This window comes from Beta vulgaris, chromosome 6, assembly GCF_026745355.1.
Source record: "Beta vulgaris subsp. vulgaris cultivar EL10 chromosome 6, EL10.2, whole genome shotgun sequence".
Classification (NCBI taxonomy): domain Eukaryota; kingdom Viridiplantae; phylum Streptophyta; class Magnoliopsida; order Caryophyllales; family Amaranthaceae; genus Beta; species Beta vulgaris.
The window spans coordinates 17,217,928-17,234,300 of NC_079207.1; the positions used below are offsets into that span (position 1 = coordinate 17,217,928).

General features: G+C 35.1%; 1 protein-coding gene across 1 annotated transcript; it reads right to left on the bottom strand.

Annotated features, from left to right (window-relative positions):
• Positions 1-1,051: 1,051 nt before the first annotated feature.
• LOC104896034 (homeobox-leucine zipper protein ATHB-6) lies at positions 1,052-3,436 on the bottom strand. Its single transcript, XM_010682713.4, has 3 exons — positions 2,775-3,436; positions 2,297-2,667; positions 1,052-2,172 (listed from the first exon to the last, which is right to left on the bottom strand). Exons 1-3 carry the CDS (start codon positions 2,833-2,835, stop codon positions 1,606-1,608), a joined length of 999 nt encoding a protein of 332 aa, XP_010681015.2. The 5' UTR covers positions 2,836-3,436; the 3' UTR covers positions 1,052-1,605.
• Between the last annotated feature and the right edge of the window lie 12,937 nt (positions 3,437-16,373).

Sequence of the window (16,373 nt, forward strand, 5' to 3'; positions counted from 1 at the left end):
TGTGATAAAATATATGTAAATAAATATATAATCTTGTATCTATTTTAGGATATTTTCAACTGTAAATCAATTAGGTAGTTTCCTTATTTCTAGCCTAATTTCTAGCATTGTAACTTGTATATCTTTGATCTTTGTTCATTGGAATCAATTAAGGATCATAATCTTTCATAAGTGCCACATCAATGCTCAACAACTCTCTTTGATGAAAACTAGTTGTTGGCTTTAGACAATGCCTCGAGTTATTTTCTTGTGTTAACTTTAGCAGTTCGAGACTACCCTCTTCAGTAATCATACGATGGGAGATGATACTCTTGTTCAAAGATGTCTTTGTATTGCTTTATTAAATTTAAATCTCAAGTTGCTAAAATGGAAACATGCTTTTCTTTAATTTTCAACGTTATATAATCCTACGTGCTACGGCACAAAAAAAAAATTACAACATGTGACGCAAATGGCAAGTTATAACAAGCATAGTCATTTATAAGTTATAACCAAATCTAGCCATATAAATAAATGATGTTTAAATCCTGCGAAAATTTAGATCCAATGATATCTAAAGGCCAAAACCCATCCATAGTTATTGATAGTTGTCATGATCTTATTTCAATACTTGAACGCAATGTTTTGTGAGCTATACACTTTGCTACTGGTGAATGTTATTTTCCTTTTGTAAGTATTTAAGGTGAGTGTCAATTGAGTGATTGGCATAGCGTGTTTTCATGAAACATAATAAGGTATGTCCACTAGTAGGGTGAACTAACTTGTCAATTGCCTTGAACTTAAATTATTATATTATCTTCAAAATATGTTTTAAGTGAGGAGAGCAAAATGCTAAAATGATTCATTAAACTTAAAGGTAAATTACCTTTCCATTTCTAGTCTCTATACTAGCACATTACACTTTAATATTCCAGAGTCAGAAACGCAATACTATATACTACAAGCAAAATTCGATGCCCAGTCTTCAAATATTCACCTCCCATATTCCGCTAACTAAATAAGTTGACATCCACTTAAATAAATAAAACTTAAAAATAGCACATATAATGGATATGGTAATGCTACTAAACTCAACTCATAAATAGAATAATTTACAGTAGAAGAATACTACTAGTTGATATCTTAAAAAAGAGACACTGACATGGTTAATACTTAATATGACCAAGAAAAAGGGGATTTACTTAACCCCATCATTATTTCTCTGCATTACAGGGTTTATCCTGTTGGTGCATATTAATTTATAAAATCCATGGTTTTTTTTTTTACAGCAGAGAGAAGTTCAATTACTGCCTAATCATTCATTGCATTTGGCGCACGGTGTAACATCAGTAAGATAGATAGCTCCAAGACGTCACCTTTCTCACTCTCTCTCCTCCCATGTCCCCCCCACATGGCCTCTTCTCCATTTTTCTTGCTTTCAAGACCCAAAATTCGACCTCCTTGGGAACTTAACTCTGTACAATCAATATTCAATGGAGCATGTTTTTAATAGAGTTGGGTAACAAACAACTCTTTAATTTTAGCCTCTTTTGCACAGCCATGAAATTCCTCAATTTTAATTAATGTCACCTCATATCATATTTTTCAGTGTTTTTTTTTTGGGTATTAACTCCACTGATCTGGACAATACCAGTGAAGAGATGGAGCTTGTTCTTCTGAGAAGAAATTACATGCTTCTTCTCCACTGAAGAAGTTGTGTTCTTCAATCTTCACAAATTGTGGATGATACACATTGTTATTGTTGTTGTTGTGATTGTGGTTGCTTCCTAAGCCGTCTGATCTCGAATCAGAAAAGCTGAAACAATTGATTGATGGAGGAGATGGTGATGAAGAACAATTATTGAACATGAGTAGTTGCTGTTGTTGCTGGTTTAGAAAAAGTGGCCCATTTGAAGAATTTGAAGCATTTGGGCTGCTACTATTGTTATCATCATTCAAGATTGCGCTTGAATCACTATCAGATGGACCATCTTTAAATTCAGCAAATACATTCTTCACCTTTAACAACTTTGCATCTTCTTCCGATCCACCACTCAGTGATTCTGGTGGGGTGATTGGTTCAACTATTGTCGTCTTGTTATTGTCAGATTCAAATAACAATACTTCTTCTTTGATGCACATGTTACTCTCTATGATTTGCTCTTCATTTAGCTTTGATTTTAGCTCCTTAATCTGCCCAAATATATATTAACCATAGTATTGTAAGACACATTATTGCAAATAACAATAAACTCGTTTAACTAAATGAAGCCCATAAATGAAGATTATATGTTTAAGTAGTGACATAAAATGATACCTCTTTAACAAGGGCTTCTTTGTCATGTTGAAGTGACTCATAATTGTGCTTAAGAGAATCAAAGTTAGCCTTAAGAACACCATAATCTCTTTCTAATTGTTTGGTTTTCCATCGAGCTCGACGGTTTTGGAACCAAACAGCAACCTGTCTAGGCTGCAACCCAAGTTCTTGAGCAAGCTTAACTTTTCTTTCTGGCTCCAACTTGTTCTCAACCTCAAAATTCCTCTCTAAAGCCTTGACTTGATCCACACTTAGCCGCCTTTTCTTTTCAGGTACATGCCCAGTTTCTTCTATGCACCCTTCTTCATCGAACCCATCTAACATAGACTGATAATCTCTGCTGTATATGTTGTTTCTTGGGCTATGTTCATCTGCATCCATTATTCAACCACAATTCAGTACTAATAATGAAAAATAATTCTTATATATAAATTAATAAATAAATAAAAACAAGAGATTTATATGTGTGAGTGTTAACCTGTAGAAGGGCACATGGATATGAGGGCACCCAAAGAATCTGAGCTGCTAATTCTCTTCATAATTCAACAGTTTTGAGAACAAATAGACTAGTTTTTTTTTTTTTTTTTTTTTTGTTTTTGTTTTTGCAAGGAGAATCTTCTTAAAAGTATTGCCTTTGAGTTAAATGTGGTGAATTTCAGATTTGTGGTGTTTAAGAAAATTTCTTCTGTTTTATCAAAAGCTTAAAGTTGGAAGACATGGAAGTGATAGTAATTCCATGTATGGAATAAGAGCAGAAGTTGGTCTAGTGTAGTATAGAAAATTTTGATGATTTAGTGCAAAACGACCATTTTCTTTTACTCCCATCATCATCTGTTTTACCTCTTTTTTCAGCTCTCTACCTTTATCAAACCCCATGCACAAGTTAAACTAGATAAACCAACCAGTTTAACACAGATGTACATAAACCAGACAGTGTTAAAAAAAAAAAGATCAAAGCCAACAAAAAAAGAAAGAATTTTTATTTTTATATATAATTTTTATTCACCCTCAAACTCTACATGATCCCATGTGAATGAAAGAGAATTTTGTTTTGGAAAAGAGAGAGTAAGAGAAAGAGAAAGAGAAAGAGAGAGTGTGTGAGAGTTGTGCTAAAAACCAAGATCACAACCCGGAGCCAGAAGGCTCTCAGATTTCAGTGTCCTTAAATAAACCAACTGGGGTTAGTGAGAAAGGTTAGAATCCAACTTGGGTTAGGTGCTAGAGGTTGGGAAATGAAATGAGCCCCAAATTAGAACCAAATGCAATTTCTGTGACCGGCTGTAGCCGGTTTAGGGACTGTTTGGATTACAGATGTGAAGATATTTTTCTACAAAGTCATCAATTCAAGGATGCTTGTTTTTTTTTTCTCTCTTACAATAATATAGGCTATGTTCAGTTCACCTTATTTTTGCTTATTTCAGATCTAATCAGATCAGATCAGATCAGATCAGATCAGAAAAAATAAGTTCAGATCAGATCAGTTCAGATTATGCTTATATTTAAAAATCATTATATCTTTCATTACATATTAGTAAAATTATAATAATTGAATATTAATAAAGTATTCATTGAGACGAATCAAACAAGACCCCACATGACTATATTTTTTCTTATATATTGAGAAAAATCTAAAAGATAAGATCTTGTAATCAGAAAAAATAAGTTCAGATCAGATCAGATCAGAAAAAATAAGTTCAGATCAGATCAGATAAGTTCAGATCAGAAAATTTCAGGTGAACTAAACATAGCCATAGTTGTCTCCTTTCAAAAAAATAATATAGTTGTCTTATAAAAGATCACTTATTTTTAATTCAAAATTAAGCAATGTTCAATATTAAAAATAGAAGGAACAACCAATCTGAACATAGTGATTAGTTTAATCTTTTAATGATGAAATTATTCATTTAGTGACTACTTTAAAATTGTGTGTTGTAGTTCGAGAGTCAAAGGAATACAAAAGAAAAAAAAAAGATATTGCACGATTAGATTGGCGCGAGATGTTGGGATAGTGTTAGGTTAGCCTAACATATGATGGGCTTATTAAGCAATTGTAAGTCTGGGTTTGTCTAATTTTGTGTTATAATTAGATCGCCTATTTTGACAATTTTTGGTGATGACAAGGCTTAGATTAGATCATACATCTTTTTATCTTTTTTTAATAGGTAAAAAGAAATTATCTAAGTTGCCCTCGTACAGGGCCCTCTATCCAGAATTCCATTATAAGGTAGACACCCCCAAACCCTCCTCTAAATCCCAAAGTACTTGGAGAAGGAATAATTAAACCTTAGACTTGGCTAGCGAATATGAAAAAGTTCAGCACTTGAGCCAACCCTCAATTCTTAGATCCTATCATCCATGGTAAGAATTATGAATTGTATCATATTCTTCAAAGCAAGTGCACAAAGCGTATAAAGTAAAATGTGTTTGTTAAGCAAATTTGACTGCTGATTTGACAATTTCTTTTTATAAATGTGTTTGGTAACAATCAACTGATTGCTAAAAGTTTATTGCTATTTGTTTGTGTGAAATGGCATTTATGGATATTTTAATACATATGAGTAGCATTATTATTAGAGGCATAAAAGTCATTGAAAATATTTTTACCTAATCCTCTAAAAAAAAGCTCCTATTATGAGCTTTTTCATTTTGAGAATTTTCATTGCAAAACTCTCTCTAAAACTTTCTTTTACCAAACACTCCTTTTAGAGTTTTTGACCAGTCAAAACTCTAAAAATGGTCCAAAACTCTCTTTTTACTTCAAAATTCTATTGCCAAACACCTCCAATATCTATACTCTAAAATATAAAAACATATCTCATTAGAAAAAATGAAATATGATAAAACTTATGACTGATTAGTATTATAATACACACCAAGCTCCCAAATGCATAATCTAAACATTGAAATCCGGGTGCTTAACATGGCTCATATAAGGGTTTTTGGTATGAGAAAAGCTAAACTAAGGACATGTTCTTTTCGACATAAAACAAGTGAACTGAATTGAATTGAACTAAACTGAACTGAATTGAACTGAACTGAAATGAATAGTGATATGTGAGAGTAAACGCATTTTCCAAAGCTAAACTGAACTGAACTGGTTGAACTGAATTGAACTGAACTGAAAATATTCTGGAGAGAACAGTCCCTAATAATTGCTTTGATTTTTTCTAATTTACATAGTTTAATTTTTAATTTTGATGTTGCTAATGTAGAGGTTAGACCATTAATATCTTTAATTATGAACAAATATACAATATGAAAAGTTGATGTTTGAAAATTTTATATTGCGATGAATCTAACAAGATTTTACATGAGTAGACATAAATTACAAATGATAGTCAAAATGAGTATGTGAATAATACCAAAATTACAAAATGGGTAGATTAATAAGGAGGAAGGAGGATGTAGTACTTTTTAGAAAATCAAATTCATTTCCATATGAGAAAATTTCATGGTAATACCATTTCATTATTTATTTTAAAGAGGTCACCTTGTGTAATGTAACAATTTCAAATAGTAAGATAAGGACCGTCATCTTATCTACCAACTAATTTACAAATATATCTTATAAACTCATATTCCAAAATTTTAGTATTTCATTTTTTTGGTATTGGCTCGGCTGAAGTTTAAGCCACGCGGTTCAAGATTTGTACAGCGTCAGCGTATCCTGACCGTAACCACAGTGTGGTCGGTTGCGGGATCAAAGTAATTTGGGAGAATTAACTAGTATTTCTTGCAAACGTCTTCAGAGTCAATGATGCCAAAATTTTAAATAATTTATTTCTAATCGAAAATCACGACAAATACGCTTGGAAATGGATATTCCACCAATAATAATAATAATAATAATAATAACTAAATGAGATCCTGTCAAAAAAAATTAAGTAAGATGGGTTTTGTGTAACAGATTAAATAAATCAAATGATTGAGCCCAGAAAAAAGTTAAAAGTTCTTCCTTTGACAACAAATTTAATAGAGTATTAACATAATCATGAGTAAAAAGGATTTATTAATGCTAAATCTAGTTGTCAATATAGCTCTTTCTATAGTCTTTTTCTAAAAACGACATGTCTACTAATATTCGAACACTTGGTGATCCAACTTTCCTGCTAAATTAATTGAACAGTGAAATTGTTTTCGCATAATGGCGGTACTAACATTCGGGAAACTTTTAAGATATTGTTTGATTAGCCTTATAGTGTGTGGGAAATGGAAATTTATGGGATTTTATAATATGGCTTATTATTTGGTTGAAACTAAAATGCAAAAATGGTGCGAATTTTCTTTTTCGGTAAACAAAACCTTTCATTCCTTAGTTAATAGAGTCGGAAATATTACAATTCGAATTTAAAAGTTCCATATAATGAATAGGGGATGGAAAAATCCTAGTTACATTACATTGCGACTCCATGTCCCTACTAGACTTAGCCAGTCGATCAACTATTTGATTAAACTTTCTATTACAATACTTAATCTGAGTCGCCGAGCACCTCTTAAGCCACCGCTTGCAATTGTCTAATACATTGATATACAAGGCAGAATGTTCATTATTAAGAAGATCAATTGCATTTTGACAATCAGAATATATGATGGCATTGGACAGCTACTGAGACTCCATAAAGTACAAGGCCTCCAAAATAGCAAGGAGCTCTACAATAAGAAAATGGTGAGTATAGACAATTTTTCAAACCCCGCCAATGATTCCTATTACTGCTGACCATCCCCCAATTCCCACAACCTCATTCGGACCACCAAAGAAACAGTGAACATGACTCATAAGATATCCCGGGGGATGAGTAAAGCAAGAACTTTCAATGTCCCCGTGCTAATCTGACGTACTGACGCAGTCGGAATCATCACAAGAAAAGCAAGTGCCATTCATAGTATGAACAAACAGATTTACAAGTGATAAATCTGACAAAACTCAGGAATCCACCAGCAAAGAGTTAACTCTCAAATATTATTATTTGAATAAAAGCTGCCTCTTAATGACGGCTAAAAACATTTAAATAGTCTAAACAAATTCCTAATACAAAAATTAGGCAAAAATAAAATCTGGAAAACATTAAAATGTTGTTTTTGGGCATTAAACTAACTCGGATAGCTTAAAAGGCTTGTAGGTCACGGCACAACACTAGGTTGGACTCGTTGGCCTATTTCCCTTTCCGAAAAGGTATTTTGTCAAGTATTCTAAAACTGGGAACTTGACTAGTAGAAATCATTTCATGCTTTTTAATTAGACGATGGACTTCTTCTTCGAACTGTTCAGCTACCTTTCCTACGTCATGCACTGAACGCATAAACTCTCAGGCACTCCTAGAGGCTCTAAAGCTAATTAATAATAACATGTATAGGAGAGGGATCACACGCATTAAACACACAATTATTCCTATAATTTCAAATCTCATGATACATATACACGAAGACGCTACTCGAGAGAATATCCCTAAACATATCCTAAAGGACATATTCACTTTTCACCCACCTCTGAAGTCTTGAATAGGGGTCTAGGGAACATCCGCAAGTTCTCGAATCCCCATACTCTTGGGCCACTCATATATGATATGAGTTGCATTTTCTATGGGATAATGACATCTAGGGTCGGAGGCATTAGGGACAATCCCCCGAATAGCCAGAAGATTTCTATGAGGAATACGATCATGCCAAAGTAACCACACAAAAACATTCACTTTAGGTTCCATACGACCTTTCCAAATCAAAGACATGTCATTTTTAATCAACAACTGGTGCATAAGGGTGTTACATGCTAACTTAAGAGCAAATACGGAGTGAGTCACAAAGTTAGGAAGGAGGAGGTCCTCCGAAGAGTTTTCATGAGGAGGAGGATACTTGAAATTCAACAAATTAACTATGAAGTTAGCGAGATTGAAAACTAGAGAAGAGAGGTCCCAACAACCCATGAATAGAAACAAATCTTTGAACTTTTCTAGATTCCTCAAGCTGAGGGAGTGGTCCATGAACCCAAGACCGAAGTGGGTCTATGGATAACCAATAATCATACCGAAAATCAATAGTCTAACCATTAGCTAAGTTCCAAGAGCTATTTCAGCTCAACAACTACCACCCTTTATCGATACTCTTCCAAACCACATAGCCATTTTCAAATTTTGTAAGTTGATCGTTAGGAAGGTATTTAGACCTGATACATTCTTAAGACAGGTTTGGTTGACCTTGGGCTAACTTTCAACCTATGGCCATGAAAGCATGATTCATGATAGATTAGCTTCGAATACCCTCAATTATCCTTTCTTTCCCCCATATAAAATTATCACAGACATTATCCAAGTTATTTAAAGTACTCCTAGGATGGACAATAGCATGCATATAATAAGCCGAAATAGTAAAGAGGGTGAAAGAAATAAGATATAATTTACCCGCCTTAGATAAGAACTTTGTTTTCCAACTAGCAAAGCGAGCCCTAACCTTATCTACAACAAATTGCACATGGAGATGTGTGGTTGCGTTTATGGGAGTTAGGCAAGCCCAACTACATTCCTAATTTCATTCTTCTCAACATGAAGGATATTTTTGAACAACACCATATGATCATCCGGAGTATTCGGAGAAAAGATAAGCTTGCTCTTGGACTCATTAATTTCTCCCCATCCATAAGCCTTACAAAAACGCTCCATTTTCTGATGGACCAAAAGCGTCGTTGATTCATCAACCACTCCAAAAAGGAGAAGGTCAACCGCAAGTGGGATCTGACAAACTGGAACCAGCCCTTTGCCCACCCAAAAGAAAGTTTAATTTTTGTGATGACAAACCTCATCTATCATATTAGTGAGGGCCTCCATGCATAAATTAAATAGGTAAGGGGACATAGGATGACCTTATCTCAATCACCGGACGTGCTCAAAGGCCTTAGATTTCCTCCCATTTATAAGAACAAGAGAAGATGCTTTCGACACACAAATATGATTAGGTTAATCGCCTTAGGGTTAATCGATGATATTGAAGGCACTCCCTTACAAAACTTCACTTCACTCTGTCATAGGCTTTCTCAAGATTAATTTTTAGGGCAAACCAACCCCGCTTATATATCCTTTTTCTTCTCCATGAAGTGGAGAATCTCCGAAGCCACAACACATTTAATATCTTCAGACCCCCTACCCTTAATAAAGTTATTCTAATTAGGGGATACCAAGTAGGAATAACAAGTTTAAGTCTCATGACCAGGATTTTTGTGACCAGCTTATACAACGTGTTACATAAACTAATAGGCCTGAATTGTTTAACAATATTGAGGGAGGGTTGCTTAGGAGTGAGGGAAATCAAAGCCTGACACATATCCTTTGGATTCCTACCATTTTGGAACCACTTTTGCATATCAACACAAACATCATTCCCAAAGATATCCTAAGTCTTTTGGAAGAAAATAGGGTGAAGCCATTGGGGCCAGGGTTTTAAGAGATTTCATACTAAAAGTGGTGACACTAATCTCCCCAAGGACAGTTCATGGCCTACACTCACCTCATCACCAAAAATGAACTGAATCTTAGGACACACATTATGCTCTGTAGTATATAAATTCTTATAGGGCTCCTAATTCCCTCCTGATCATGAACATCATTAGCCACCTCATTCTGCAAAGAATTAATACGAGAAGCATTTCTCTTGATGATGACAGTCTTATGAAAGAATCTAGTATTCCTCTCCCCTGTACAATTCTGTCCATCCTAATTTTCATTTTCCAGAGTATTTTATTTTGTTATTAAGTCCTAAGAAGGTCATCTTGGAGCTCAGACTCTAAGTCTTGATTGAATCTAGACATGGGGTGAGATTGAAGATAGTTATGCATACTTTTCAACTGACCTAAGAGCCGGCGTTTCTTTCAATAGACATTACCAAAGAAATCTTGATTTCACTCAATGAGACTCTCCCTAAGCACATGAAGACTGTTTTGGATATAGCTACTTTTCTTTGGCAAATTATTCAAGACTTCTTCCCTAAAACGATCATCAAGCAGCCACATGGATTCAAAACAAAATGGTTGTTACCTTAGGTAAAAGGAACATTATCAAGCTTAAGGAGAATAGGAAAATGGTCAGATGATACTCTGAGGTGCCAAAGATTAACATTAAGGTACAATTGGACCATTCAGAATTTGCCCATCCTCTATCCAATCTCTCAAAAATTGGGTGACACTTCCTTTTATTGGTCCACATAAATTTAGGTCCGTTAAACCCTAAATCTACTAGGCTACACCAATACACCATTTTAGCAAAAAGCCCTGATCTACTCTTAGATACCTGATGACCCCAGACTTCTCATTTTGACTAGTAACTTCACCAAGGTCCCTTAAGATTAACCGAGGTTTATTCAAATTATGCGCAAATCTTTCTAAATCATTCCACAACGGTTTTCTACTGCTGAATTTCGTACTAGCATAAATGATAGAAGTAAAAACAAATGATGTTGTTGAGTCACGTAGTATTTTGATGATTGTAAACAAATGATGATTATCTAACTAACATGTGTGTTTGAGATGTGCATATTACATTAACATGAAACAAGTCATCAAAGGTTGAATATATCACATCATGAAGGTTTTCCAACAAGTGAAGTTCCCAAAAGAGTTCCTATAAGGAACACAAATAGAGCGGTTCCTAGGTACATCACTATGAGGAGCATTGAATATGAAGTTCTGGAGCAGTTCCTGAGTGGGAGCATCAATATAACGTTTCAGAGTTGAAACAAGAAGTTCCTGAGCAGGAACTATGAGTGCGAAGTTTCTTAAAGGAACTAGCACACTGAAGTTCCAAAGGTGGAGCATCAACATGCGGTTCTTGAGTTGGAGCAGCATGGAGCATGAAGGCAGAAAATATGAGTTTATTTTCTAGGATTCATGTAAGTATGTGGAAACGTAAAAGGTAAAGGAACAAGGTCTAAAGGAACTCGTAAGGTTAAAGGAACTCGTGGAACTTAGAGTCAAAAGTATTTAAGAGTCAATAAATCTGATGCATATTATTATCTTTATCTATAAGAATTTATTTAGAGTTTATTTCTTAATAAATCTCTACTTGGTTAATTATTTATAAATAATATGCATTAGTTGTTTTAGGATAAGTTTTAGTTTTAAAATAAAAGATAAGTTTTTAATAAAATCCGTTTCTTTAGGAATCTGATTTTAATTAATTTAATTTTATCTTTTTAGTTTTTGGAAAATAAAAAGCCTAGATTTATAATACGTATAATGAGTATTGTTAAAGAACTTGTCTGTCTGTTCCTCTCTAAGGAACAGACGTGGTAGTCTATTAATCTAAGTTAAAGGAACTAACTATTAAAAGGAACTATACTTAGGATGGAGCATTACAACGGTTCATTTATGTCAGTTGAGTAAATTATGCCTAGAATATAGGTAACCGTTTTATTTAAGGAAAAATCTGATTTTATGGAAAATCTTTTTAAGGAAAAGATTTTATTTTTCAAAAGATAATAAAAATATTATTCGGTTTATACGGAAGAAATTTAAAGATAATATTTTTATTAAAATGATTTAATTTCAGATTTAATATTTAATATGTTTTTGATTAAATCAGATTTTCAATTTAATGCTTAAAGTGGTTCCTAAAATTAAGGAGCAGTAACTTAATTCTCTCCCACGTTTAACAGTGATCATGGAGATCATGGGATGATTGAGGAACATGTTCCTCCGTGTAAGGAACAACATGGGATAATGGTTTAACCACTAACACATGATTAATCCCACGTTCATTCTAAAAGACTGCTATAAATACACAAGTTCAATTAAGTTTCAAATTGTCTGACTAGTGTCTTTCCATAGTGTTAGACTTATGTCATTCCATAAGTTTGGCTTAAGGAACATCGTTACAAAATAAATATATTTTCTATTCCTTGTTTGAGTAAGTTCCTTTGAGTTTCAAGTTCCTACGAGTGCCATGTTCCTTTACAGTTATTCAGTTTCTATATACTAGAGTTAAACCAAATTATCAAGCGTCTGTATTTGTGTTTGGCGTTAAAGGGTTTGAGTGAACTCTTGTAATGCGAGCTTGGTAAAGGGTTTGAGTGAATTCTTGTATCAAGTTCGAGTTAGGAACTTGAGTAAGTTCGAGTTAGGAACTTGAGTAAGTTCGAGTTAGGAACTTGAGTAAGTTCTTGTTGTGTATGCGTAGACTTAGGGTGAAGTCTATCTAGGGGTGAAGGGTTTGAGTAAACCTTTGGTAAAGAGTTGTGGGAACTCTTGAAAGACTTAGAGTTAATTCTAGAGTATAGAGTGGAGATTGTGAGAGAGTTGGAGTTCCGAGTGGAACTTGAGTATGTAATAGGTTGAATCATAGGAGATTTCCTATTAGTGAAGAGGTTTAAATCCTGAGTAGGTCGTGGTTTTTCTTCTTGTATTGAGACAAGAAGTTTCCACGTAAAAATCTCTCTTGCACTTTCAGTTCCTTATTGCTTATGTTTTAAATTCCGCATTATTTGGGCAATAAGTTCCACACTACAATTCACCCCCCTTCTTGTAGTGTTCCTAGTGAAATAACAGATGTTTTAGTGGATAATACCTCAACTACGCCTAGACTCCATGGGACCTTCCCTAATGACTTGGAAATCAAGGATGTGCAATTTCCAAATAAGAAGAATACTACCTGCAAAAAAACCTCAAGTTCAAGCAAATGCCAAGATCTATCAAAGCATTTTTCCACTCTGGCAAATTACTTAAGGAAACAAACCACACCTTTATAGCTTTGATCCCAAAATCGGAAAATCCATCGGCATCAAACCATTTTAGCCCAATAAGCTTATGTTCTACAATATACAAAATCATATCGAAAATACTTGTCAACAGACTCAAGCAAGTGTTAGGTAAAATAGTACACCCACTGCAAGGGGCATTTGTTCCAGATCGACTGATCCAAGACAACATACTAATGGCCCATGAAGTATTTCATGCATTTAGAAAAAAAAAACAGGAGCTTCTGGTTGGACAGCAATAAAATTGGACATGGAAAAAGCATATGATAGATTGGAATGGGGTTATTTTTTACCACTCTAGAAAAACTAGGGTTTTGTCAACAATGGATAGGTTGGATTAAGGAATGCATAACCACAGTATCATTTTTCAGTTCTAGTTAAGAGTATCCCAACAGAACAATTTTATCCCACTAGAGAATTACGACAAAGGGACCCGCTCTCTCCATACATATTTATTTTATGTGCATAAATAATAGCGAGACAACTATACTATGAAGGACCAGAAAGAGGTCAAATATTGGGAGTTAGCCCAGGGCATGCTAGAATGCGAATTCCGTTTCTTACATTTGTAGATGACACAATGATTTTTGCAAAAGCTAACCACCAAGCTTGTCAAATTATAAAACAAATACTGTACTATGTCCGGCGAACTGGTCAATTACCGCAAATCGACATTCCAATGCACAAGTAATGTTTGTACACAATTAATTTCAGACTTTCAATCTATCCTTGAAATGGAACATGTCTCCCCTTTAGACTCATACTTGGGCTGCCCCATTATAGATAGGAGGGTAAACTCTAACACATTTGGAAAAATAATAACCAACACCAACAACCAATTAGCAAAATGGAAAGCCAACTCCATATCACAAGCGGGCAGAACTACATTAATCAATTCTTGCCTAGCTACAAAACCGAACCATCAAATGCAAAGCTTCACCTTGCCTAGTAGCATATTAACTAGCCTCGATAAAATCTGCAGACCTTCTTCTGGAACCGTGAACCAGAATCCTCAACTCCTAACCTGATTGGGTGGGATAGAATCTGCAAACCTAAATTCCTAGGTGGGTTAGGACTTAGAAAAGCGGAAATAAATAACAAAGCAATGCAAATGAAGCTTCTTTGGCGTATTCTCAAAGAACCAGATCATTTGTGGGTCCAACTAGTAAAGAGGAAGTACCTTAAAACAACCTCGCTCATCGATTATACCCCTTCACAATCAGGCTCTTGGCAATGAAAAAACTTAATGAAATTAAGAAACATTTTCACCAAAGGACTACAGTGGAAAGTAGGAAACGGAAAAACTATTTGTTTTTGGAAAGACAACTGGGTATTTCCCTACCCACTAGTGGATATCACCCCAGCTATAAACAATATACATCAGAAGGTGGAGGAATTTTGCCTCCCAAACAAAATGTGGAATATTCAAGCCTTAAAGGATTGCCTCCCAGACCATATAGTTCAAACAATAAGAAACATCACTATCCCTTCCAACGATATTCAAGACACAATATTCTGGAGACTTACTCCTAGCGGTGAATTCACAACTAAATCCGCCAGTCTTCTGATCCAAGGAATCACCCCAGAAAATATCCAAAAATGTTCCTTCCGATGGATTTGGAAACTTCATATCCCCCCCAAAATTGGAAATTTTATTTGGAAAATCTTTAATGATGGTCTCCCTACTAAAGAGAGACTATTCAAGAGCCATGTTACCGTTCCCCTCCCTTGTGTGTTCTGCAACCACCACACAGAAACAACAAAACATCTCCTCCTAGAATGCCCATTTGCTCAAGATCTGTATTCGAACATAGCTAGGCACTACCCGTGGCCGATGATAAGGGAGCATCTAGTTCTAGAAAATGAGATAGTGGATATTATTAACAATCTACGTAGCCAATTCACAACATAAGAACTCCAAAAGCTTATGATCGGGTGGTGGTACATTTGGTTTTTTCATAATAGAATTTGTTTCAAGGACGAAACAATTAATGTTCAACAAGCCTCAATCATGGTCATAAAATATTGTGAAGCTTGGAATAACAATGTTAGTGATTCAACAGGTGTCGTAGATGCGATAGGCCGTCCTAGGAGCAATCTTCCATCCCATCAGTCTCGCTCTATTACTTGGTCCCCTCACCCTGAAGGATGGGATAAACTTAACTTTGATGGGTCAAAGGCAGGAACGGAGCATTGTTCTTTTGGATTCATCATCAGAAATCATGTAGGAATCCCAATTTCGATTGGGGCAAAAACCCTCCCCCCTCATTGGTCCATACTTACGGCCGAAACCATGGGCTTTTATGTAGGGCTTAAGACTGCTATTTCTCTTGGTATCCAAAAACTAGAAGTAGAAGGAGATAATCTTACAGTAATTAATTCCATTAGGAGAGAATGGAGAATTCCGTGGGAAATTTCTAATCTTATTGATGATGCAGGGCTGGATGTAAATAAGTTGGAGGCCTTTGCGATCAACCATTGCTACAGGGAAGCTAACCAAGTGGCGGACCTCCTAGCGAATTGGGGGAAAAATCGTCAACAACTTTGGCTGTCTTCCGCGGAGCTTCCTCCAGGACTCTCTACAATCATCCGCAAGGATGAGTTAGGTTATCCCACTATGAGGATGTAACCTAGTTTTTTTTTTCCTTTTCAAAAAAAAAAAAAAAAGAATCAAGCCCAAGACCTGCAACAATACCAACCGTCTTTTTCCGTCTCACCCAAGTTTTAACCAAGACCACAAGAGACATCTAATGTTCTTGCATAAGAAACTAAAAGTTCAACTTAAAGGAGGGCCTCACTAACCCTCTAATATTCTAAAATAACACATTCATTCCTTTGGAAGTGGTACTTTTTCTAAGAGCATCTTGAGTATCTCCCCATTTCCTACTACCCATGGGTCGACTTCGGCTCCCATTTGTGGGCATGTCCACAGCCTCTTGTGAGGCAATAGAACTGCATCGACTTTTCTCGGGCTTTTTTGTCGTTTACCTCTCCCTAGGTCAATGCAATTACCATCTGATTCAATGGAAGGTTTAGACGTGCTAGAAGCACGACATTGGTGTTGCTCACTGTAGGCATTTAAAGATCTTTATTTTCACTACAATGATTGTGCGAGTCATCAGAAGAACTGGAACAGGTCTATCCACATGATCAAACTTGCTAGCATCTTTCTTTCTTCGCTCTCTACTATGACCTCCTTCTTCAGGAACCATTTTTCAAGAAGAATTTCAAGAGCGGGAGAAGATGGTCGAAATCTAGTATGTAATATTCTGTATTTTTGGAGTTATTTCTTTATAAATAAGAAAATATAAAGAATATAATTGAAAGGTATTTTAGTATTATT

Coding starts and splice junctions, on each gene's coding strand:
- LOC104896034 (XM_010682713.4), bottom strand. CDS start 2,835: ATGAAGAGAATTAGCAGCTCAGATTCTTTGGGTGCCCTCATATCCATG. Junction 2,668..2,774: donor ATCCATGTGCCCTTCTACAG/GTTAACACTCAC, acceptor TAATGGATGCAG/ATGAACATAGCCCAAGAAAC. Junction 2,173..2,296: donor AAGAAGCCCTTGTTAAAGAG/GTATCATTTTAT, acceptor ATATTTGGGCAG/ATTAAGGAGCTAAAATCAAA.